Here is a 24825-nt window from a genome sequence, read left to right on the forward strand (position 1 = left end):
ATAACAGCAATGAAGTATGTTGATTAACTGCAAGGAGGATTGTTTTGTAAAAAAAATCACTTAAACTTACGTACATCTTTGAATTACGTTCAAATGTTAAACAGGACATGAGGAATTTTACAAGTAGTAGTTTGATATTTTAAAGCTTGTGTTCGCATTAACTGCTTAATAAAGTTGCCACCACCAAGAACAACAATGATAGGTTATAAGTTGTTCCTAGTGGATTATCACAGGCTATGATAACACGTTATTATAATTATGATGTTAAAAACATCATTTGATTGTGTTGGTCATCTGGAGGAAGATGTCGGTTGCAGTATTTCCCACATATTTCAGTAGGAGTCAATTTCTCGAGTGAGTGAGGGAGTATGAAAAGTATTTCGGTTCGAGGAGGAATGGGATGCAGGTTGGGGATACTCGTCGGGGATGTTTACCTACGAACAATGGTGCGTTGCTGACAAACGTAGGACCAAATTCTGCGGAAATAAGGAGTGAGTGAGTTTTACAGCAACATTCCAGCAATATCACGGCGGGGGAAACCAGAAATGGGTTTCACACATTGTGAAAATGTGGGGAATCGAACCCAGGTCTTCTGTGTGACCAGCGAACGCCTTAACCACTAGGCTATCTCACCGCCCCGAAAACAAGATTCGAACCAGGACTTCAAGGGGCGCAACTCCAGACAGCGAATTGACTGAGCCACTCCTGCATGCCCTGTTTGTCATTGCCGAGGTGAGATGGTTGGAAGTCCATGTTTATACCGTTACCTGAATGGTATTTTCTGAAGATCCCGTGACAGAGGAGAAAGGAATAAATACACAAAGCAGATGTTTCCCGAAAGCAATTCGGAGCAATGTACCACCTCGGGAACTGGTTTCGTCGTAAGGTCAAGATGTTGATTGATATCCCGTTACACCGTGCAGTGAACGAGACCTCACGAGAAACTGACCGTGAACTCGGGGTTAGCTTTGCTCCAAGGCTTCACAGAATGCTAAGCCCATGGATGTATAGTAATTCTGTCCTTTAAAGAGGCAAGTCTAGGTAAGGGGCCTGTACGACAAGGACACCAGTCTTTTTTGTATATTTCATTTTAAATTTTCAATTAAACATTTAACGATTACCTTATAGACGTGTGCAAGTCTAGCTCTAGGGTTGTATTACCGGAGACATATATGGGCGGGTTTGACAACTGCCGACTAAAGAAAGTATACGCGCATACCGCAAAGGATTTAACAAACTAGAAACGTCATTCGATGATGGTGATGTAGTTTATTGGAGTATGTTGTGAGTGAGTGAATTTAAGTTTTACGCCACTTTTGGCAATATTCCCGCAAAATTACGGCGAGGGACACCAGAATGACTCGAAACTCTCCATTGACTAGTTATCGCCCATGACCTGTCTGCAACAGACAACAGACAACCCACGGGGCACTTTGTGATCATTACATATTGGATAAAAAAAAGTTAGGGATATTTGTAAGTTTTGAAATTAAGAACAATGATGTGTTTATTCATTAACATACTGATAAAAAATGTCATAAAAATACCAATATCCCTAACTTATTTCGTCCAGTATAGCTGCCTCGAAAACTCCTTAACAACCTCAAGAAAATGCCAATTCCAGTTTTCAGTAGTGAATTCTAACATTTTGTTATAAGGGTTGTTTTCCTCACATCACCTGGTCGTGATGCGAAAAAAATCCCCAGGTAATGCTGGATTGTGTTTTAGTGAAGGTGAGACAATCAAACGATTGTTGCATTTTGACAACTTATAAATGATTGGTAGTCGCTATACATATAAGACTTTCTGACACAAGGCGTCATGGCGACGCGCATTTCAATAGAAATTACGTCTAAGTCGAAAAGTCAGTTCAAAGTAACACTGCCGCCATGCAGTTTAAAGCTGAATCGGACGTGTGCTCTAACGAAGAACCATATTACCTCATGAAAACAAAATCTTGATTTTACGTCCGCTTTATACATTGTCGATATGCACCCCACCCCTAACCTCAATATACTTTTGATGTGAACTTTGAAGAGTATGACTGCCATATTGAGACACAGCTTCTGAACGCAATATCTGACCACAGTAAAATTTGACGTTTTGTATGAACTAAAGCGCATGATCACAATCACTAATGCTGAGCACAGGTTTAAAGCTGCACCCTCGCACAGTCTTTCAGTTAGAGGAAATAGTAAATCCTTGAGGAGAGGGAGAAGAGGAATACTTTCTTTTTGCCTTCTTCATATATGTTATTATAGCTATGTTCATTTCATAGACCAGTTATACCGAACTGATGTCAGAGGATGTCACTAGCGTCGGGGCGGCGATCGACTTGCCGTGAGAACAGTTCTTCCTCATACTTCCTGTCCACCCACATCGTCATGAATTACCTCCGATTAAAAGGCATTGTACTGGGCCTTTAAGTTTCCTGACAACTGCGTAGAGCGATGGTCATGATGGTGATCATCAGATTGTCTGATCTAGACTCCATTAATTACAGATCACCGCAAAATAGCTTGCTTCTTCCTGAGTGCGGAGATTAACAACAAACAACTTGAAACAATGGCATACAATGTCGTGTTACCCAAGTCATCGAGCATGGGCCTAGATTTTCGAAGCTATCTTAGCGCTAAGATAGTTGTAAGTGCCATACATTAACATTAACTTACGACTATCTTAGCTCTAAGAGAATCCGTCAGTCGCCTCTTTGACAAGCATGGGTTGCTGAAGATTAGCTCCAACTCTGTTATTTTACTAGGATATCTAATATCACTATCCACACTATGCTATTTCGGTATAATTCCCATTACTCTCAAGACTAATTAATGTCGTTTATGTTCAAAAGCGCAAAATGCCGATTCTCCCATGATGACCTGTGACCGCCCCCGTTGCACCGTGGTCTAAGGGAGATGACTCTTGCCCGGACGGAGTCACTGTCTCTTTCTTCTAAGGCAACGTAAAACCAGCGCTATTTCGAACACGTTCATATCATTCGGATAATAAACACGCAACAAACGCGCACTGGACATTTGTTTCTGCTTGTTTAAAATGAACATGAATGCCCTAGACATGTTTCAGCTAAGGTTCATTTACAAGTTGTTGCGTATGTACGATTCGGTTGTGTTCACATCTCCTTATCATTATTGTTTTTATAAATTCTTTTTGATTTGTCCTCATTAATATACACGTACGTCTCTGTAAATCTAAGTATCACTTCATTAGTTGTATCCACATATTCTTTATGTGTGTGGACCCGTGAAGGTCCGAGATAGAATAGGCCTTCAGCAACCAATACTTGCCATATAAGACGACTATGGTTGTCATAAGAGGCGACTAACAGGGTCAGGTGGTCAGGCTCGCTGATTTGGTTGACACAGGTCATCGGTTCCCAGTTGCCACTGGATTGTCTGGTCCAGACTCGATTATTTACAAACCACCGCCATTTAGCTAGAACATTGCTGAATGCGGAGTAAAACTCAGCTCATTCACTCACTCGTTATTTGTGTCCCTGGCTTCAGTTTACCCCTATTACCATTGTATCCTTATCATAACGTCGTTTGATCGGCCCTTTGTGACTGACTGTATATACAGTCATGTACTTCTCTGGCTTCCTGTAAATTCTAGTATATATAGTATGTTTTGTACTCCTGTCTTTAATCACCTGCAGAAGGGGCATGAAGTAGCCCAGAAACGTCGTGTTATACAATAAAGAAGTTGCCATCCATATACTCGTCTTATATGTTTCTGCTAATTTATACTGCCGCAGTTTGTAAAAGTCTGGAACCTTCAATGTTCCATGTGGTATGGTACATCTCGCATTTTGACACATCACAAGAACCAGGCAACACGATCGTTACTGAGGTCTCCTTTCACCACGACATGGGGACCGGGGGTCTACTTTGAAGTCAATAAGTGTTACATCAAGTCATATTTTAGATGTTTTTCAACTGTCCTGATGTCCATTTTCCCACGTGGTGCTACCTTCTTCAATGTCATCATGTGTTCACAACAGCAGTCCCTGGCCATTTAATCACCAGGGACACCTCAGACGTCTGATGGACTGGCTCAGTTCGTCAACAATTGCAAGTACGCCTCATATTTTAAATGACTCGAAAACTGCAGCTGTAAAACGTAAACAAAGATACTGAACAGCAAAACAAAGTTTCGAAAAAATTAAATCTCATGAGGTATGCGTTCGTGTTTATGTCTTCTATTTAAAAACTTGACAAAAACAGAGTTGTGTTTCTTTCGCTGTTTTGTATAGATTAGAATATGTAAGCGTGCATCATTTCATTCATATTCACTTTCAGTTCTTTTGAATTTTCATTACACAACTGCGCATAGTCGCAGTACATTTTAAATACTAAATATTATCAGGGTTTTTATCCTTGTTATAATGTGTCTCATAGGCCAGAAGAGACCGGACCCTGTACTTGGGTGCGACTCATTGTAGTAAACAATTTGTTGTTGTTGTTCTCTTCTTCTTCTTCTTCTCCTTCTTCTTCTTCTTCTTCTTCTTCTTCTTCTTCTTCTCTTCTCCTTCTTCTTTAACCCCTTGGTTGCCACAAATTTTAAGTTATTTACTTCAATAAAATCAAGAAATTGCTCGTAACAAATGTAGTGTAATTTTTACAATTTACATAAAGTTTGACGTAAAACTGTAAACTGTAAGATCAGTGTTGACATTTTCAAGGAAGAGGAAAACGAATCGACAACTCAAAATATAAACTAAACACTGCTGGAGTTTTTCCGGCGCAGTATATTTATGTTATTAGCGGCCATTATTGACTTTAATGTTTAAAAAGGAGTTTCAGAAAATGGTGAAACAATCATGGGCCCATGAATAGTTTTCCTTTTTCTTTCCTGCAAGCATTTATTACGGTTCCTGTCGATTCGTTCGCGCAAAACATTCCTACCTGCGATGACGAATGGACGAGTTAATCTCGCATCTACATGTGTAGTGAAAGACGTGTATACATTTTCATTTAAAACAATCGTGGTAAATAAAAATAAAAATGTCAGAAATACTTCGAAAGAGCTATTGTGTTGTTAAGAGCTTTGCGTATTTCAAAATGTCGCCAGATAATGTTCAGCGGTGTGTCTGAATTCCCTTTCATTCCTGAATTTCCTTCATTTGGACCTGCAGTTTTAAGTTCTGTTCAACAGCAACCGAGAAGGTAAGTACCTGAACTTATGTCGTAATGCATGGAACCTACCATACTGCCACCCTTTGTGCACGAGAACGCAGTGACCTCAACAGTCTAGACGTTATACTTAGGTTACGTGTCCAGATTTCAGTTCCCGTCACTTTGAAATGTGTTGCTATCGTGCGGTAGGAAAGGAAATGTCAGTGTATTACCTGACATGTGTGCAGTCATTTGTGATTTGTTATTTCGTGAATGTTGACAATTTGGTCGAAATGAAGGTTTAAGTCTGAACCGTGTGAAACAGTTCGTCGGTATAGTTCTTCCAGTACATGGTCATGCTGTGACCTGTTTATGTCCATCTTTAAATGATTTGATATGGTGACATCGCTTCAGCGGGCAATAACAACTTAAATTATTGATTGTTTAACTATGCATACACGTTAATGTTAATTTGATAGAAATTACAGGAAAGATTACGCGCCGAAAAAATAGTTCGCCGTCAAGTAGATGTCTTCTCTTAGGACCGCGCCTGCTCGTGACATTGACTGCACGAATTGATTTTGGTTACATTATTCCACTTTCAAACCTTTCAAAAGTGAACTTTATTTAGCAAGGTTGTTATAAAACTGATGAAAGCCAAGAACTATTACTGAGTATTTGTTTCACACATAAGAATGCGTATGTCAATGAGTAATGTCACTGGATTGTCTGGTCCAGACTCGATTATTTGTAGACCGCCGCCATATGGCTGGAATATTGCTGAGTGCGGCATAAAACTAAACTCACTCACTCACTTAATGACTAATGATTCGTGCAAAACTTCACTTTTATTAATCCATAACAAGCACTGTGCATTAGCAGTTTTGAACTATGGAAATAATTACAACGCAATGAAACCATATTTCATGGTCATAACCAGAAGCTGGTATCTGTTTCTTCTACACTGTTTAGAAAAATTCCTCTAATACATAGTCCTTAGACAGTCTGTGAAATACAGCTAAAATTCTGTTAAATTGTTTTAAGAAATTGTTTATAAATACACTTGTCTTCACCAATATTAAAACAACATAATGTATTACCTTCATTTAGACCTGCTAATATTCAGTGTATTCTTAAAACATCACAATCTCCTTCCAAGCATCCAGTGAATGTTCCCACAACATCAGAGCTAGTTCCACCCTAACTGTATGTATTACTATTCCTCTATATAAATTATAGGATATTCTTGTCCACACTGGCACCATAATACAAACATGAATAATAGGTACTATCTGCTTCCACACATCAGTATTTGACTGACTTTTATTTTCTGCACACTGTTACAGGACTTGTATTGTCAGATATTTTTGACAAAACCGTTCTATTTCGCCTCCTAATAAGAAGTTTGTTTTTTGTATAACGTCTGACATAGTTAACAATTTGGCATTCCATTTAACAAAGATCTAGGTTTTTCATCAGTTTTCTGGAATCCGCTCTGAGATAAGTAGAAATATTTATATATGTTGGTCACTACCAACTGAACGACGAATGAAGATCAAGTTAGAATTGGTCTTCAGTAATCCATGCTTGTCATAAGAGGCGACTAGAGGGATCGGATGGTCAGGTCGCCGACTCGGTTGACACATGTCATCATATCCCAGTTGTGTAGATCGAGGATGGTGCTATGGACACTGGTGGTGCCGCCGCCATTTAGCTAGAATATTGCTGAATGAGGCGTAAAACTAAACTCACTCACTCACCAACTGAACACCCTGCGAGTGCACACGTCTGCTGATAACGAATGTCCGTGTTTCAAACTTCATAGATCAGGAAGAAGGAAATATGTGTCACGTGTCGCACTGGCAGTTGTGTGGTACATCGCCCCTTTGTGTTGATCAGTCATGCCTCGTCCCGTCACAACACTCAGCTGTCATGCAGTTGGCAGGTTTTATATGCGCAAGTATGGGTTAAAGGTGGCCTTGATCATTAATATCAGGGCACGTGATGCCGGCAAAGTATGTTTGATGTCCACTAGGTCGGAGATGATGCTGACAGATCGTAGATCTTATCAGAGCAAATCTTTGTCTAAATTAAGACTATCAAGTATGTTGTAGAAATAAGTAAATCGATCAGACACCCGTCCTCTATACATTAACCATTAAGTCCATGTCCGTAGTTCTGCAGTCTGCAGATCTGTGTGATTTTGCGGAAACTGCTTTAATGGATTCAAGGATTAGTGTAAGTTTACCGAAATACGAACCCCCGTGGATAAAGATGATGTCGAACACCATGTTTCTATGTAAATCCAGGGCCTAGATTTTCGAAGCTCTCTTAGCGCAAAGATAGCCGTAGGTGCCACACATTAACATAGACTTACGACTATCTTAGCACTAAGAGAGCTTCGAAAGTCTAGGCCTAAGGCTGTAACACTAAACCTTACATCCATTTCCGTAGTTCCGTAATGTGCGGATCTGCAGATTTTGCTGTAAGACTGCGGGAACCTCTGGATCCAAGTGTTAGAAGATATAGAAGATGCCATACGCCGCAGAGATTGCATTCTAAGATCTTTTGACCTCCCGGGTCATGCATATGTAGAGTTGCTCAGGTCAAGCTGAACAAACTGTAATGACGTGACAACAAATTAAATCGGTTAATGTTCGCTTTTCTCTCAGACAATTGTTACAGTTCGATTGTACCATTGGGTACATACGGATGTGTAGTCCTGGATACTGACTCATTCGTCCAAAGCCATAGCAGACCATATAAATACAAGCTGTTCACTGTGTTTACAATGCTTCGTGCCACAAAAGCTGAATCCAGGTGTCATCTTTTGACATAAAGAGCTCAGTTAAAATTCTTCTGTACCATGTATCCGAATCAAAATGAAATGGATTATTTCATGCGGAAACAATTTCCCCTTGTATAATAAAGACACATGAGGTATGTCCTGAATGTTGTTTTGTAATTTCGGGTCAGTATATATTCCGGATATGTAAGGCCAGCCAGCATTGTCTCGAACTATCCATTTCGGTGGGTTAGTTGATATTGTGACATGGTATGTGGAGGGCAGGAGGCATTGTTATGATATCAAGTAGAGACGAACATCGTTGTAATGATAAGTAATCTTCTATAGCGCACATCCTCCAAACACCAAGTGATTGCTCTGATTGATTAATCTCAATCTGATTTTTATTACCCCGGATAACCAAAGCTGCCCGTTAGCTGCCCAAGCTACCGGATAACCAGTTAAAGCTGCCCGGCTAGAAGGTTATGTTTACTTTAGCCAACCGGGTACCCATTTTCTGCTGGGTGAACAGAGACAATTTTGAACAAATTCACGGTGAGACGACATGTGTCAAGTGTGCTTCGTTGTGAGGAAGGACTGACCTCCTAGAAACTCTCAGGAGTCAAGCTGCCAAACGCGGTTATCCATCCAAGGACTGCCCAAGCTCGACGTTGCTTCACTTCAACTGATTTCCGATCTGAGCTCTGTGCACAGGACCACATTCGACGTTGAATGGGTCAACGAAATATTTAGAGTTATCCACAGTTCGACACAACTGATAATGACGAAGGAAAGAAGTAATAAGCAAAATCCAAAATTGTACTTCGATATGTTCTTACGTTCGACACAATAATGGTCGAGATAACCGTGTTTGACCGTACTTGTTTGCGTGTACCTGAATTGATCGTTTACAGGTGGCCGTTGACGAGCTAGAATAGTGTTTCGTGTCGTAAAACTTAGAAACATAATTGTATAAATTTACATGAGGAATTGTGAACACTTCACTTAAAAACTGAAAAACATCCTTTTCTCTATGTCACGTCACCTGACTAAATGCGTCAAGACACATTTCCGTCGTCATAGGAAACGCGTGACTAAACAGAGCCCAATATACGATTCCGAACAGAACATGTGCCTATGTTAACGAGTCAAATCAAGTAGCAATTATAAATAAATGAGTTTGGCTTTACGTCGTTTTTAGCAATATTCCGTTAAAATCACGGCGGGAACATCAGAAATTTGCTTCGCACAATGAACCCACGTAGGGAATCGAATCTTCGGCGGGACGAGCGACCGCCGTTCCCACCGTCCCAGCTGATGCAGCTTCAACGGCGGCATCTGTCACACACACTTGAGAAGGCTAGTCAAGTGCTCACCTGAACATATTAGGAACACACGTTACATGTCCAAACAGTTTTAGAATCAAGTCAAACGTTGTTCAGTCAGATAATATGTAAGTGAGTATTGCTTAACGCCACAGAGGCGGTGGGTAGCCTGGTGGTTAAAGCATTCGCTCCTTACGCCGACGACCAGGGTTCGATTCTCTAATGAGTACAATGTCCATATCTTGTGTTCCCCGCTGTGATATTCCAGGGACATTGCTGCAGGCGCCATAAAGCAAAGCTCACTCAATCACTTAACGCCACATCAGTAATTTTGCAGCAAAGTGATACATGATTTGTTGTTCAGGCAAGGATCAAAATGGTATCAATTCCGCATGTCTGTCTCAAGTATTTTCTGTGATTGCAAGAAGGTTGAATGCATGAAAGACTTCTAGATCGAACACACGTAGCCTCCAATGCTCACCTCGTCTTTATGATTCATGTTTGGTATTATTTATCATGTTTATCTAATCGTAAAATAAGTAAATGGCGTAAGAAGGCATGTTTATAGATTGATTTACTCTAGAAACATCGATATACGCGTATACTGAACAGCAAAAGAAGAGCAACTATGGCTTTTTGTCAAGATTTTAAATGGAAGACATCACTATGAACGCTTACTTTTATGAGATTTCATCTCTACAGTTGCGTGTTGGTTTTCAGTATATTTAGTAACAAATATCGATCTAAGGGTCTACGGGTCTGCTTGCACCTACTACATGCAAGATCCTGAAAGAAAATCATCGATGAATACCCAAAGACAGGATAACCTTGAAAACGCGTGGCCTAACAATGACACACTGGAAGTTTCTCGATGTACGCCATTTTGTTTTAGAACATGTGTGAAGAACGAACACAGGAACGTTAAACACAGAACGACAATCTAAGCATTGTTTTGGAAGGAGTGATCACCGTTTAGACTCTACACGAACCTGCCACGCTGGTAGGTTTCAGTCATATGGGTCACAGACCAAATACAAAGGTCACGCTGTACTTTGATGTATTACAGTAACTTTATGACTTATGTCCACGTATTAGAGCCCCGTATATTCTCCAGGGCTTGTTGATAGCTGACGGTCAACACGGTAAGGCTCATTTAATGTCGAGTGAAAATGACGTCGACTTTTTCCACTGAAGGTTCACGACACCTCTGGATCACATGTCCCATTTATTCCTTTTCCTGTAAGACGAATCTTAAAAAAACTGGACTATAAAAGTAAACTGTCCTATTTAACGAAAGATTGGTGGGACTTCGGTGAATACCCATGAATACAACACCATTTGAGAACGTTAGGTAACTGACAATAGACAAGAGGTTTTCAGCGACTTTCTGTTGGCATGACGCATTTACCACATCGGTTAAGTCTCGTCAAAAGTGTGATGTTCCATGTAAGTTTCACAATGTCTCATTTGAGTATTTCTGACATCTCGTAGTAATTTGTTCGAAATTCTAGCATTTGCGAGTGTTCTGGAACAGGAGACACGAACGCCACCTCCACCTCAGTTCAGAAACATGGACTGGAGCAAGGCATCAGTTAACAGGTGCCTTCGCCACCCTCAGCAATTCCAGCTATATGGCGGCGATCTGTAAATACTTGACCCTGAACCAGACAATCCAATGATCAACAACATGAGTATCGAATTACACAATTGGGATACGATGAGATGTGTCAACTAAATGAGCGACTGATCCCGTTAGTTGCCACTTACGACAAGCATGGATTGCTGAAGATCAATTCTAACCCTGATCTTCATGGGTCATCTGCGAATTTTCTCCCTTCATTGGTTCATGTTTTCAACTTGCAAGAAAATCTCATCTGATGTCCAAGTAAATTGAGTTAACCGTATCCATTTGACTTGTAGTTATGTTCCTACCGTTCCCTGGTATAGGTAGTTGCCATCGTGGCACTAACATAAACATGGCACAAAGTCACTCGATGACATTTATTTACATTTTATTGAGCTTCAGAGATTGCATATCACGGACTATACAGTTCTCCTCATATCTCATGAATATATAAAAGTCAACGTCACAAACATGAACACCTACATGACATGCTTGAGTGACAGCTGTCAGTCTGACACATAAAGTGTCTTGACTATAACGAATGCCTTGACCTTAGAATGTTTCATTTTGCAAAACGTGGACAGTGGCTCATTAAACGTTATGCCAATAGCAACCATCTTGTGGAAATGTTAATTATATCATTTGACAAAGTATATAGGCCCATCATCGAAACATGCCTCTCTGAATCATCAAAGTAAATTGTCTAATGTTGGCAAAGACATCTAGTTATAAAAAAATAAATCCTCACAACAGGGCACGAAATGAAAAAAAAACACCCATGTATTCCCTCAACGGATATTTACATCAAGGTGTATTATGTGTGCATATGTGTTATATTCATGTTACTGTATAAGAGTGGTTAACACAAACAAACCCAAACTTTCACTAGACACCAGGAACAGCCAGATTGGTTAATATACATGTGATGTCTAACATCCTCCCAGCATCCTCTTTTCCCAACTGCAAGTCTTTGGGATCATTTCAGGGTACATGCAAACTGTGCATGGTCCAATGTCGCAACATTTGTAATTGGCCAAGCAGTTCGTGTCGACCATGCAAGTATTCTGACATGTTCCCACGGCAGACATCAAAGGACAAGTGCCTACTTTTGTGGACCTATTGCCCTGTGGTACGGATGGCAAATCTGGCTGAATTACTTGAGATACTAGAGTTGGTTCCGCAGAACTTGCCTGAGTTGAAACTGGACTGTTCGGTGATGCTGCTGCTTGGGTAGGCTTACTTGTTGTGTCGATTTGAGAACTTGTGGACGTTGTTGCGGGAGCAACAGTGGATGTGCTTGTGTCTGTAATATCAACAGCTGTGCTGCTGGTCTGGGGCAACCATTCACCCGCTGTGATCGTTGATGTGGAATCTGACGTTGTGGTTGGAGTGGTTGGTAGTCCTGTTGATGATTCAGCTGGTGGTTGTGTTGGTTGCACTGTTGTTTGTACAGATGTAGAAGTTTGGCTTGGTTCAGTTGATTGACGATTTTTAGCCATGATGCTTTCTAGGGCAGTCTGAAGAGCCATCTGCTGGTCTAGGTTGGAAGGTGGTTGAATGTCTATTAAGAATGTGGGCTCTGATGGCTTGGGTGTTGAAGGTTGTTGGACAGTAGGTGTAGGCACTTTTGTATTTCCTGAATTGCTTGTAGCTTGGGGTGCGAACTGATTTGGTTGCTGGAGACCTGAAGACGCGGCTGTTTGTATTCCCAACTGAGGTCCCGTGTTTACAAAAGGACCAGGAGGCTGAATCGCTTGAACAACTTTCTGGGGTGGCTGTGTAAATCCTTGCTGAGGCGGTCTTAAGACGCCTTGTTGCAAGTTGTTTGGATACGGGAACGTCTGTTGAGATCTTGTTCCTACCTGGGTGCCGAGGAATCCCATCGGCGAGAACATGGATCTGTTTTGGAATCCTTCTTGAGATAATGTTTTATAGCCTGGCTGGGATATTGGTGGGACCATGGGCTGCGATTGCATTGGAAAACCTCGTTGAGTCCCTGAAGGAAAATCTGACTGACTTTTACTTTGGAACCCTTGTGGAGCAATAGTCGGAGTTCTAGACTGAGGGCCTGTAGGGAATCCAGACTGAGATCCTCCAGGGAATGAGGATTGAGATCCTGCAGGGAATCTAGACTGAGATCCTCCAGGGAATGCAGATTGAGATCCTGTAGGGAATCCAGACTGAGGTCGTGAAGGGTATCCGGGCTGAGGCCTTGCTGGATATCCTGGTTTAGATCCCGTTTGATATCCCTGTTGGGGTGTAGAAAAACCCTGTTTAAATCCTGTCGGATATCCTTTTTGCATGTTGTTTGGATACCCTGGTGAAGGTCCTGTTGAAAACCCTGACTGTGAAGGTTGAGGATTATTTGCCATACCTTGACCAAAACCCGACTGCATTCCAGGTATCCCCGGTCTTTGGTTTTGTTGCATTGATCCAGACGGACTCGGTGTCTGCATACTGTTGGAATTCTGCTGTTGCTGCCATGATGGCTGGCCAGAGGGAGAATTCATAGAGCTGAAGAATGAGTCCAACTGGGAAGATGGGATTACTCCTCCTGGGTTGTTATTATTGAAAAGAGATTGAAGACGGCCGAGGAAGCTCTGGGATCGACCTGAAGGAAGATTTCCTACAGGCGTCATTCCGGTTAAATCAGGTTGTGTATTGACACAGGTACGGCCGCACGAGCTCGGACAACACTTCATCATACCTCCACACATGAAATCCCCGATGCACATTTGGGTACAGGGGCCATTTATTGTAGGTGGCATCATAGGGCAGCTGCCAGGTTTACTGCCAGGGACGATGGACATGCGATCCATGCACTGCGTTCCACATCCGTTGCTACAGCATTTCTGGTCTCCAGGACAGGCACCGTCGTCCTGACACAACTTTGCACAGAACCCAGGACCTGTGGGCTTTGGGCACTGTCCTGGTTTGTACACTGCAACACAGGGTAGCATATATTGAATACCAAAAGAAACGCACCTGTTTTTGCTAAGTTTTTGACAAGTTTAATAGTTTTTTAAGTTTAATAGACATAAACATGAACGCTTAAAAATATGATGCGTTACCGATGCTACAGGATTCAGCAATACTCATAAGATAATTTTGTTCGTGACTTCCTACAACATCACGTTTTACGGATTCTTTGTTGATTTTATTGGTCGAAACATAAAAGTTAAGTTAAACGGACAAATAAAAAATGTTAATTTTGATGTAATAAAAACGAATTCTCTTATGTTGACTTGCTTTTCGTGGTTGAATTTTGCGATTAAAGTTTTATTGTAAACCATAAAGTCACTGTGTTCTGTAATCTGATTGGTTGAAAAAACATATGATCAAATGGTATTCGATTCCCGGAAGCTGCAAGACTGTTCGCCGCGTATTGACACGTAGAAACATCGCAAAACAATTGTTTTGTTGTGTCATCAACAGTGGTGACGTCTTCCAAAACATATTGTGACGCAAAGTTAAAATGACGTCACAAATGAGCAACTCCAGATGCTACCATGGGAACCAGCTGAAACGGCCAGCTGATGACACTTCACTGCTGTACCCGTACTCGATGTAAACGAGTGCAGACAGTAAAACCCTTTGGTTTACTTTTTTGTTTACAATGTCGATAAACATCATGTTTTGACCAATTTCCGAGTGTTATTGAGTATTTGAAGTGAAATATTCCCGTGCTTCAAATACTCAATAACACCCGGAAAGTTCCAACACATGATGTTTATCTCCTAATTCAACAATTGTGACATTTAGTGAAGTAAGTGATTAAGAGACGCCAAATAACATACCCTTCCAGCAACACACGGCGATGTTTTCGGAGGGGTCAAAGGCGCACGAGGACTCCTTTGGACACTGCATTCCTCCAGGGGTGCAGGTTATCTCCGTCATCCGGTCAGCGGCAACCATTGGGAACCCGGACTGACAAGCCGCGTGGGTGGATTGAGGAGGATCTTGTAAACACAGCATATTAATACGGAAATGTTTAACGTGTACACTTTAAGTTTTGCATACACGTGCAGAAGCTAGAATTACAAATTCTTCACTTGAGAGGGAGGTGAGTGAGTATGGTTTTACTCCACTTTTAGCAATATTCCACATTGGGGAACCGAACACGGGTCTTCGTCGTAGCGAACGAACGCTTTAACCACTAGGTCACCCTTCCACCCCTATTCACTTGATGCTACATCCTAATATGTACGATTAGCGTAATCAGAGGGGAATACAGAATGCCAAACCGCGATAATCTACTTTTCATTGTATCTATCAAGGGAATCGAGAAAACATAAATCATTGATACCTTTAACAGACTTATTGTACAGAGTATGCAATTAAAAACATTTATTTTGGCAAATTGTTTTGTCACAGTTTATCAATGAAAAGTTGAAGACCTGTTCACCTGATTTTATGACGTAAATACTGTTTCAGCATCAGCTGAAGGATTCAGCATAATATCAATGCTAAACATGTTGTCTTACCAATGCACGTCATTACAGTTTCACAGGGCGGATTGAAGCAGTTGGTTGCCACCATCCGGCACACCATGTCTCCTGGGCACTGCTTGTCCTGCACGATGAGAGGAAGAAGACTCATACTATACGGCATACGATCATCATACAATTAATACAAATCTTTCAGCCAGAACAGGTAATCTCATCCAGTTTTTACGACAATATCATAAGTCCGTGTTCATGTACACTGCCAGTTACACCGGGTACCAGTTCACTGATTGTATCCAATGTGACTTGTGTGAACTCAACAATCAGGGTGCCGATGTACAGAAGAGCCTAAGAGCTACGCCAGTCGTAAGGCTATGTTAAAGAGTGGTCACCTTAAAGCTAACACCGCTTTGTACAATACCACCCAGATGCACACGCTACTAAGGCAATGACTGTGCTTTTTATACCGTGATATATATGTCACCAGTGAAATGATGGTGTTGAAGTACCATGATATGAAAGGATACATTCAGGTTTGTGTGTCACAGTGAAATGATTGCACGTACCAAAACATCACACGGATAACCTTGAGGCATGGGAAAGTTGGCTGGCATGTTGAACATAGCATCAACCACCCCCTGCAAGAGAAAAAAAATAAGCGTTATTATTTTAAAAAGGCCAAACAGTCTATATTCAAAATACTTGAGTGCATGAGACTCTGAGAAAGAGAATAGTAAATCATCAGATGAAATCATCAAATTGAAACCTAAACGCCAGAGAATAACATAATTATTGTTTTCAAATTTTACGCAAACATAAATTTAGTTTTACTTCCCGCAAACATATATTTGGCTATAGACATGTTTTCACAATCAAGGGTCCTGGTTGAGACATGTCCAACTGAGGAAGTACTAAATACGTCGCCCATCAAGGGGCAATATCACATGCTGTGGTTTAAACATAGGCTTTTCAAACCACCCCAGGCATAACATTTGTGAACAGTGCGTATATTTGAGCAGGACACGCTCTTTTACAGAGCCATTTGATCGCTTCACTGTCAGCATCATCATGAACCTGTCATCCCTTTTGTGTTTAGGGTTCTTCAACACCAAATCAGGAATCAGTTTTCATGAGGAAGCTTCACTGCCGACATCAAGCCGCTGTGATTGGATGATTTTGTTTTGTAAGATACCGATTTTTTCCCAAATATACCCTCATCCTGTAATGAAAACAAGCCGTGTTTTCCACCGTTAATGCTGTCTTTTTTAACATGATGACTTGTGTTGAATGTGACCAGAGAGAATTCCAAGCGGGGGCCATTTGGTGCGGAACTGGTCTTTCTCTGTTCAACTTCCTGTTCTCGAAAAAAGGAGCTGGGCATTTTTTAAAGGTTTCTATGGCTGCTGAAAGTTAATATTTATTGTGGGCTTAATCATTGTTTATTGAAAGAATCTGTGTTTTCTTGAACATTTTCGGACAATAAAATCTTTTTCCACAGACAAAGTGTTATTCAAACAATTATTCATTGCAAAGTGGTACATGCAGAACAAAATGTAGGACCAGATTGCATAACCCATGCATGTGGTCGCAGTCGACAGTTTACTCTGCCCGAGAACAACTCGTGTTAACTGAAGCTCAAAATAACTTTGCGTAACATTTTGGCAATCTTATGCTACAGCCTGTTCACAAAATATGATTGGACACTGTTTTCCTTCATTATTAGACGTTATAAACGTAAGTAAACCGTGAATTCCTTTCCTATATCATACCTCACGTTACCAACGTACAGACATATCATGGCAGAATGTAGGATTGCCCCTGACATGTGACAATGACTTCACATTTCGAAATGTCGCTCCATGACTACAGTAACTCTTTCTGAAAACATACACAACATAGGCCTTGACGATCGCAGGATAAATCCAACACCTTTTGAGTATGAATACACAATGCCATTCAGAAAGTGGTAAAAGGTAACATATCGGCTATTTATTTTTTCGAGCATACCACGAGCCATTGCCAATGAATATGAGAAAAAATAATACATATTCACACAGATGAAATATTTCCAAAGGAATGGAAATACATTTCCCCTAATTTCTCTTCATCATCTGTTTCCTCCTTGGCTTCATTATTTGCATTTTATCAATCTTTTAAATCCAATATTTTAATGGTATATATTACTGAGAAAGTGTAATGCCAAATAAAACAGATGTTATAAATTTTGAGGTGGCGTAGAATGACGGGCAGACGACGACTGTACCTCAAATAGCTCGAGAAGCCGGGTTATTGCTTGGCAGGAATGTCGTTGATACTGAATTTGTGTAAATTTAAAGATTTACAGTATAATCCCAGTATAATTAAACTTATAGCATCATCACGAAATGCATTAAACGTCCCTAAAATGCCCTCGATACCACCTAGACGTGAGGCTTTAAGGCATAATGTATCTGGTATTTTTACATGCATTACAGTATGCCATATAGATTTAAATAGGCGAAGATATATACAATGTTAACGACGTTCATAGATTTGTACTTGAGCCTCGACTTACATTCAATAAGTGCATCCATTGTGTTAGTTCATAATTGAGAGTAATAGTTCTTTTGACGTTAAAAGTGTAAACGTGACGTTACATAATCATTTATTCATTTGCAATAAATTATTGCATAATCCTAATAAAATCTACACAATAAAAGTCAGTAAAAAATAAGAGGAATTCAGCTAAACACTATTCGTGCGTTTCAAAAAGTTCACCAAGTTAGTATTTTGATTTTAAGTCCCGTCTTTTGTGGATTATAAAACACGCTAGATGTAGGAGTATCTAAAGCACCCAGACGTAGTAGCAACGTTAAGTATGACGTAGATGATCCATGAATGTAGCATGGGACTATGTTTAGCACATCGTGACACGCTAGGCCTATTTCTTTCACCTAGGTCTGTCATAGGAATGATGGACAGGCGTCTGCTGGAATGAGACTCGCATTTAATCTGGAGTTTCCTGTAGCAGGCAGTTCATTCAAGGAAATTTTGTCAGTTTTGCTACCACAGTTAGAAACTAAAAGACCCGTGAGGATCGGGGGTAGAGTAGGTCTTCAGCAACCCATGCTTGCCATAAAAGGTGGTTGGTTATATGCTTGTCGTAAGAGGCGACTAAAGGGATCGTGTGGTCAGGCTCTCTGCCTTGGTTGAGACTTCATCGGTTCCCAATTCCGCTGATCGATGCTTATGCTGTTGATCACTCGATTGTTTGGTCCAGACTGTATTATTTACTGACCGTCGCCATATATCTGGAATATTGGTAGGTGTGACGTAAAACTATACTCACTCACTAGTAACAACAAAGTAAAACAAATGTATATTTAGCTTCAGCTGTCAAATGAGGTAAATCCTTCAAAATCAACTGATCAGTAATACACTACTACCCTTACTGATGATGACGATGATGACATTGATGACAGTGATGATAATGATAACAACGACGACATTTAAGACGCCGTTAACATGTCTAAACGTCCGACAGCCAGATAATTTATACATTAACATTTGACTTACAAAGACACTCAAAACATCAAGTGAATAGTGACTGTACTAGAGGCAGAATTCAAACTTTAAAGAACGACCTGTAAAAGGCGGAACTTAAATTAAAAAAGCTGATAAAGTTTGGAATAAATACAATTAACACCGATTCTGTGAATGTATTCAATTGTGGATATGCGGTCGCTAAGCTTTATTATCTAGAGGACTTAAGGACGTGTACGGTATTTCCTGGGGCACGAAAACGCGCTCCTTTGTGTTACAGTACAGTGACAAGGATGCTTGGGGTTGATGGATATTTGTCCCGGATGCCGGATCTCACAAGCCATGAGCTATTATTCATGTCGTCAACGTTTACACAACTCTCAGGTAGGTAGATGTTCTACGACGCCATTTTACACAATCAAGGTCAGGCCATAACCAGTGTCATATTTCAAATTTAGGGGGAAACTTGACATGTTGTTGACCGGTTACATATTGCTTTTAAAACGTTGAACAGTTTTGAAGGGAGTCGTTATGTAAAACTGGGGAATGGCGGGGTAGCCTAGTGGTTAGAGCGTCCGCTCGATACGACGGAGGCGAAGGTTTGAATCTCCACATGGGTACCCATTTCTGGTGTCCCTCGATGAAGTTGACAACGACATGCATTTCGTAATTATGGAAACTGGCCAGTGTTCAAGGCTTCAGTGTAACGCAGCTGGTTTTCAAGGAAGATAGTGTCAATGGCATGGCTGTTCCGTGGTGAAACATTCAATATGGACCAGAGGTTTGCTCCTGGTTTGATTTTCTTCGTGTGTGTTTTCAAACATTTACGACAATGAAACTCTAATTTCATATTATACACCTCGAAACTTCCTGCTAACCTGAACCTTTTCTTTGATTTCAGACCAATAGAATTGTCTGGAGTTCAAATAGTGAGCAGAATAAACCTCATTCTTTAGTACAGGACGTTAGCAAACAGTTAGATAGATATTTTAAATACATTCTGAAATGAAACATGTTGATAGTTAAACCGGTCAATAAGAAAGCGAGATATTTACACATACGTCGAAAAATATAAGTGACTGTGCGAGTTTTACACCGCATTCAGCAATATTCCAACTCTTCGGTGGAGGTCTGTAAATAATCGAGTCTGGGCCAAACACTCCAGAGATCAACAGCACGAGCATCGATCTGCGCAACTGGGAACCAATGACGTGTCATCCAAGTCAGCGAGTCTGACCACCCGATCCTGTTATTCGCCTCGCACGACAAGTATAGTCGCCTTTTGAGGCAAGCAAGGGGTGCCGAAGAATTATTCTACCCCCGCATCTTCACGCTTCCGAAAGATACATGTATAAATAAAGTTATAAAGATATATATGTCATATCAATATATATGTAGGTAAAAGAAAGAAGTATATTTCAAATTATATGGTAGGTGAGGTTTCGGGTCAAACAATTAGTGAAAATTTTATTTGTTAAAGGATCTCAAGTAAAGCCTACAACAGACATGCCCGTGAAAAGAATGAAAACTCCGAGGAATGCCAGTAACTGAGGTCTGATATAGTTAGCCTTTGGTAGTCTTTTAAACGGTAGACGAAGAGATATACATTACGCTTTTAATGGACAGTTTTTATTCTTTGTCACAAGGTTTTCAGAACTTCATCAGATGTAGAAACAAAACGTAACCATGAAAAGTCTTCCCGAAGAATAAAAACAGTTGTTATCCATAACATTCAAGTCAAAACATTGATTAAAGAATAGTCTCGTTTCCTGTTTAGTGGCTTCCGTCCTATTGCGCAAGTTGGTGCGATAACCAGTCCAGAATGTTTAGACTAATTCATGTAACTGGATGCATAAATATTAATCATGATGATCTGATACTTCAAAGCATCTTTATACTGCAACATTAAGCTCCTTCTAATCCTTACAAACAATTCGTACAGCGAGCTCGCTCGTACAGCGAGCTCTGCCATACAGCGAGCTGACAAACGGAAATCTGGAAATCGTGAAAATCTCAAAACGAGGCTCTGCCGCTAGAAACGTTTGGCGGCCTGTTAGGGAATTGATATTATATCCATCTTATAGTGCGTTACAGAACTACACTGAATAAGCGCAAAAAGCAAACACATAATCGCTGTAACCAGTGAGCCTGACGCATTGTGAATCATTTTATGACCTCATCAAAATGGGACAGACTGTGATTTCCTAGTTAAGGTATGTTGCTGAAACCTCGACATGAAATATTGAAATTCGGTGAAAGCTTAAAATTAAATCATTTGTAAATACCATTTTCGTATGAAACGGAATTGGAATACAGTGTAACCAGAGTTGTTTGTGGTAATTTTCACTTTCACTCAAGAATATTCCTATCGGCTGAAAAGTAGGTCATTGTCTGAATTGGTTAATGAGACTCAAGTTTCGGTAAGGTCATGTTTTTTCACAATGTTGAGAAAAAATAATCAAAAATGAAAATGTATGTGTACACGAGAAAGAAATCATTAAGGTATATTTAATCTCCGCTGCTGACACAGAACACGACGTCAGAATAATTATAAACTTTGAGTTGGTCCTTGAAAAGCATTACATGGGCTATGACGCGTGTGTTTGAAGTATGATATACATCATAGCTTGCGAGGCAGTAAAAAGAGAATAACAGACACATAAGCATAATATATCATAGTATGATGGATGGTTCACTCACTATTTCACTGTGCTGAAGTCATATCGGTGAAAAATACAATCCCTAGATAAGCTTTCTAAACATCTCCGAGTATGAAAAATATAAAGATGATGGAATTATCTATATTTATTAAGAAACTAAACACTACAAATAAAATAATTTCCGCACTCACAAGGAATGTCTACTTCAGACACTACATATTTTCTCGATGTCACCACAAGCATAGTAAGATCGTGATTCTCTCAAATGGTAGAGTTGCTGGAATGTTGGGCACAGAGTCACTCATGACCACAACGCGAATGACGAATTAATACATTCATGAAATATATCTACGGCCCAGTGTCGGTAGACAGACACAGAGATAGTTAGTTGGTTGTTGCAAATCCCTACCCAGCCTTCATTGGACGTTTACAGAATATTACCTAGACTACAGTTTACAAACTTTTAATGGGCACAATCCAGTCAAACACACCATCCTTACCACAAGAAAAATAGAAAAGGTATAGCTGTCAAAAACAAGGAAACAATAAACAGCAAACTACCATTATATCTAGAAGAAGGAAAAATAAGGAAAACCTATGTATGCTTGTTCGATAGTTTATGTGGAATATATATCAAAAGTAGAATATCTCGTTTTCAAGGTCGAGTTTTTAAACGTATACACACCCATCCCATGAATGTAGTTGCTTCTTTCGTTTTTCAATTTTTGAAAATGTCTTGTCCTAATACGCCACCTTATTGCCTACGTCTTATTGCTTACGGGTACAAAAATGCAGTCTTTTCTTGTAAATGTTAACAAATGTTAATCCTGCAACTCACTGTTGTACACATGGCATAAGGCAAGCGATCATATAACAGAGGAAGAGTAGCCGACAAACTGTTATGAAATATTTAATTGTCACGTCAGATATCTAACGGCTATCAGCCTAGGGGGATCCCGTGCTACCATAATCCCCCTGCAACCTGTGGCCATCTCGGTAATCACTTTAATGGACAGGCTGGTCAGTCTAAATGACTGATTAAGTGTTACTGAGTTCGTTGGCCTAGAACGCTGTCCGTCGTATCAATCACCGGATTGTCTGGTTCCGACATGACTGAGGTAAGATAAGTAGAACATAGCTCAGGGCGGCGTTGAAGAGACAAAACAAACAAGGAAACAGTTTAACGGCCATGATTAACACAAAGAATTTGCAACTCAGATAACAGATACTAAATAATTGTCAATTTGTCACGATAGATACAGTGGTTCTATTTGGAATATTCATAAGCATTATATCTTAATGCTTATCTTGAGGAGTGTACAAGGCGGCTGCGATTGATTGATCGTTACTGCGTCCTAGGGACTCGCGTTATATATTTTTCACTTTGACAGTGCTGACGCAATAGGTTATTCGCAATTGAAGCTACTATTCTCCAACTATTAAACAAACTAGTTAGGGAGTGGGTTGGCATTTGACGTCGAGTTTGCGATATTCCAGTTGTATCAGAGCGTCAGTTCAATATGGGAGAAAAGGCGGAAGCGGTACATGTTTCAGATATTAACCACTATTGTGAAACCAACGCATGTGTGTTTGTGCTGGCAATCCTGGAATCGTGGCAGGGACAAACCAGAGAGACTCATTGTTACGTCCCTACATTGAGCCTGTCTGGGGCGCTTTCAACCACAAGACAATCCGTGCTTTCCCTCGACCTCCCACTCAACACTCATGCTATCCATAAAAAAACCCAACAATAACAAGACATATCCCAAACTACGAAAACAAAAATAAACTGAACAAACAAAAAAGGATGAAAGAAAGGCAAACAGAAAGTCTAAATAAACTTTTAAAGCTTATGATTGGTGCACTATTCGTATTTAAACAAAATATGGCTTGATATGAATATTGTCTTGCAGTGACAATGACAAGCGTATTGACAACGTCATGAAGTATTCACATTCCCGGCATCAACGACGTCAGCATTACTCATTACGTATTGTTTATACATACCAACAGAAGGATGCTTGTCCATAAACAAAGGTCCATCCTTACTCCAGGAAACCCGTATAGCCTACTAGTCAAGCTTGGGACTGCACGACGGTAAAGGCTGTGTAACAAATATCCACTTAAATTTGACGTCACATGTCTACACGTCATTTCATTAAGAATGAGCCAGAGGGAGGAACGGGGAGGGATTACGATGGGGGTATGGGGAGATGATTGGTCACAGGACCGTAAATTGGAGGTTACGGAGAAAGAACATGAAGCTAACCCGTGTATGACATGTGTCCCCTTGACTATTCTATGACAGGTGACCCGTGGAATATTGTCGACATGTTCTTCTGAAAATGACGAGGGAATTATTTATGCCGTTGATGACCCTTGTGTACGGCTTTGTAATTCCGGGAGGACACATAATTTTAGACCCTGTCGTGACGAGGCTGACACAGAGACTCAAGATCCATCTTGCCTTCATCACTCGAGTCTGCCTCTCGGATGTGTGTACAGCATTACTTATTCTATGTATACATACATCACGAGGCCACTCATAGATATACGCATTCCTCGCATTAAATAATCATGGCACAAACAATCGTTTTTGAAGTAAAATGAATATACATTTAATAATAAATGTTTTGAGAGTGCATCACCACTTGCACTTCCTTATGACCATGTCTGTTTCGGCAGTACCGCTCTTGAAAGATGATTGTTTTAAGATGTGAAATTTGCAAACTAGAAATAAACAACTATGTGATGCACGACGATTATCAAAATTAATGACCTACCGTTAGTTAGCGACTGTTTTGAAAACCGTCAAAATCTAGAATGACATCCCATGCACGTGCATGTGGCTACTGAGTTGTGCACGTGCACCCCATACTTTGTGTTTGGAGGCAGTAGTAAAGAGAAGTGGTGGTGCGTTCATAAGATGTCTGTCTTTGAAATGTTTGTTGCCGCTTTTACTTCCTATCCAAATTGAAAGTTATGGTTCCCTACTTTTTGTAACGTGTATATTATTAGACCTTAACTGCCATAAAACAATTTAAAGCCTTTGGATAGTTTCATCAGACATCAGACTATTTGACAGGCACTGATATGTAAATCTCTGACAGGAAAATAACATTCGGACTTAAATCTACACATAGCCTACGTAAAATGAACATATAAGCCAAGGGGTCAGACATGTGTCGTGGCAGGTGTCCGAGTGCAGAATGAGTAGTCACAATCCATTAATGGCCCCTTATACATCAAATCATACAGGTCGCGCAGTTACACCATACCTTATGCTGAAGTGACATGTTGCTGGGTATTGGTGGGTTAACGTCTGTCAGTTAACA

The 24825-nt window shown here is 40.4% G+C and overlaps 1 protein-coding gene across 1 annotated transcript; it reads right to left on the reverse strand.

Moving 5' to 3' along the window:
• Positions 1-11234: 11234 nt before the first annotated feature.
• Positions 11235-23594, reverse strand: LOC137286947 (mucin-2-like). The gene is made up of 5 exons (XM_067818991.1): positions 23498-23594; positions 15875-15946; positions 15348-15435; positions 14661-14822; positions 11235-13804 (listed from the first exon to the last, which is right to left on the reverse strand). Exons 1-5 carry the CDS (start codon positions 23531-23533, stop codon positions 11793-11795), a joined length of 2370 nt encoding a protein of 789 aa, XP_067675092.1. The 5' UTR covers positions 23534-23594; the 3' UTR covers positions 11235-11792.
• Between the last annotated feature and the right edge of the window lie 1231 nt (positions 23595-24825).

This window comes from Haliotis asinina, chromosome 6 (genome assembly GCF_037392515.1).
Source record: "Haliotis asinina isolate JCU_RB_2024 chromosome 6, JCU_Hal_asi_v2, whole genome shotgun sequence".
Taxonomy (NCBI): Eukaryota; Metazoa; Mollusca; class Gastropoda; order Lepetellida; family Haliotidae; genus Haliotis; species Haliotis asinina.

Bases quoted from the DNA above. Each gene is read 5' to 3' on its own strand.
- LOC137286947 (XM_067818991.1), bottom strand. From the start codon at position 23,533: ATGGACCTTTGTTTATGGACAAGCATCCTTCTGTTG. The intron at 14,823-15,347 runs GTAAGACAACAT...TGTGTTTACAAG, and splicing joins AACTGTAATGACGTGCATTG to ATCCTCCTCAATCCACCCAC. The intron at 13,805-14,660 runs GTATGTTATTTG...CCTGTGTTGCAG, and splicing joins CGCCGTGTGTTGCTGGAAGG to TGTACAAACCAGGACAGTGC.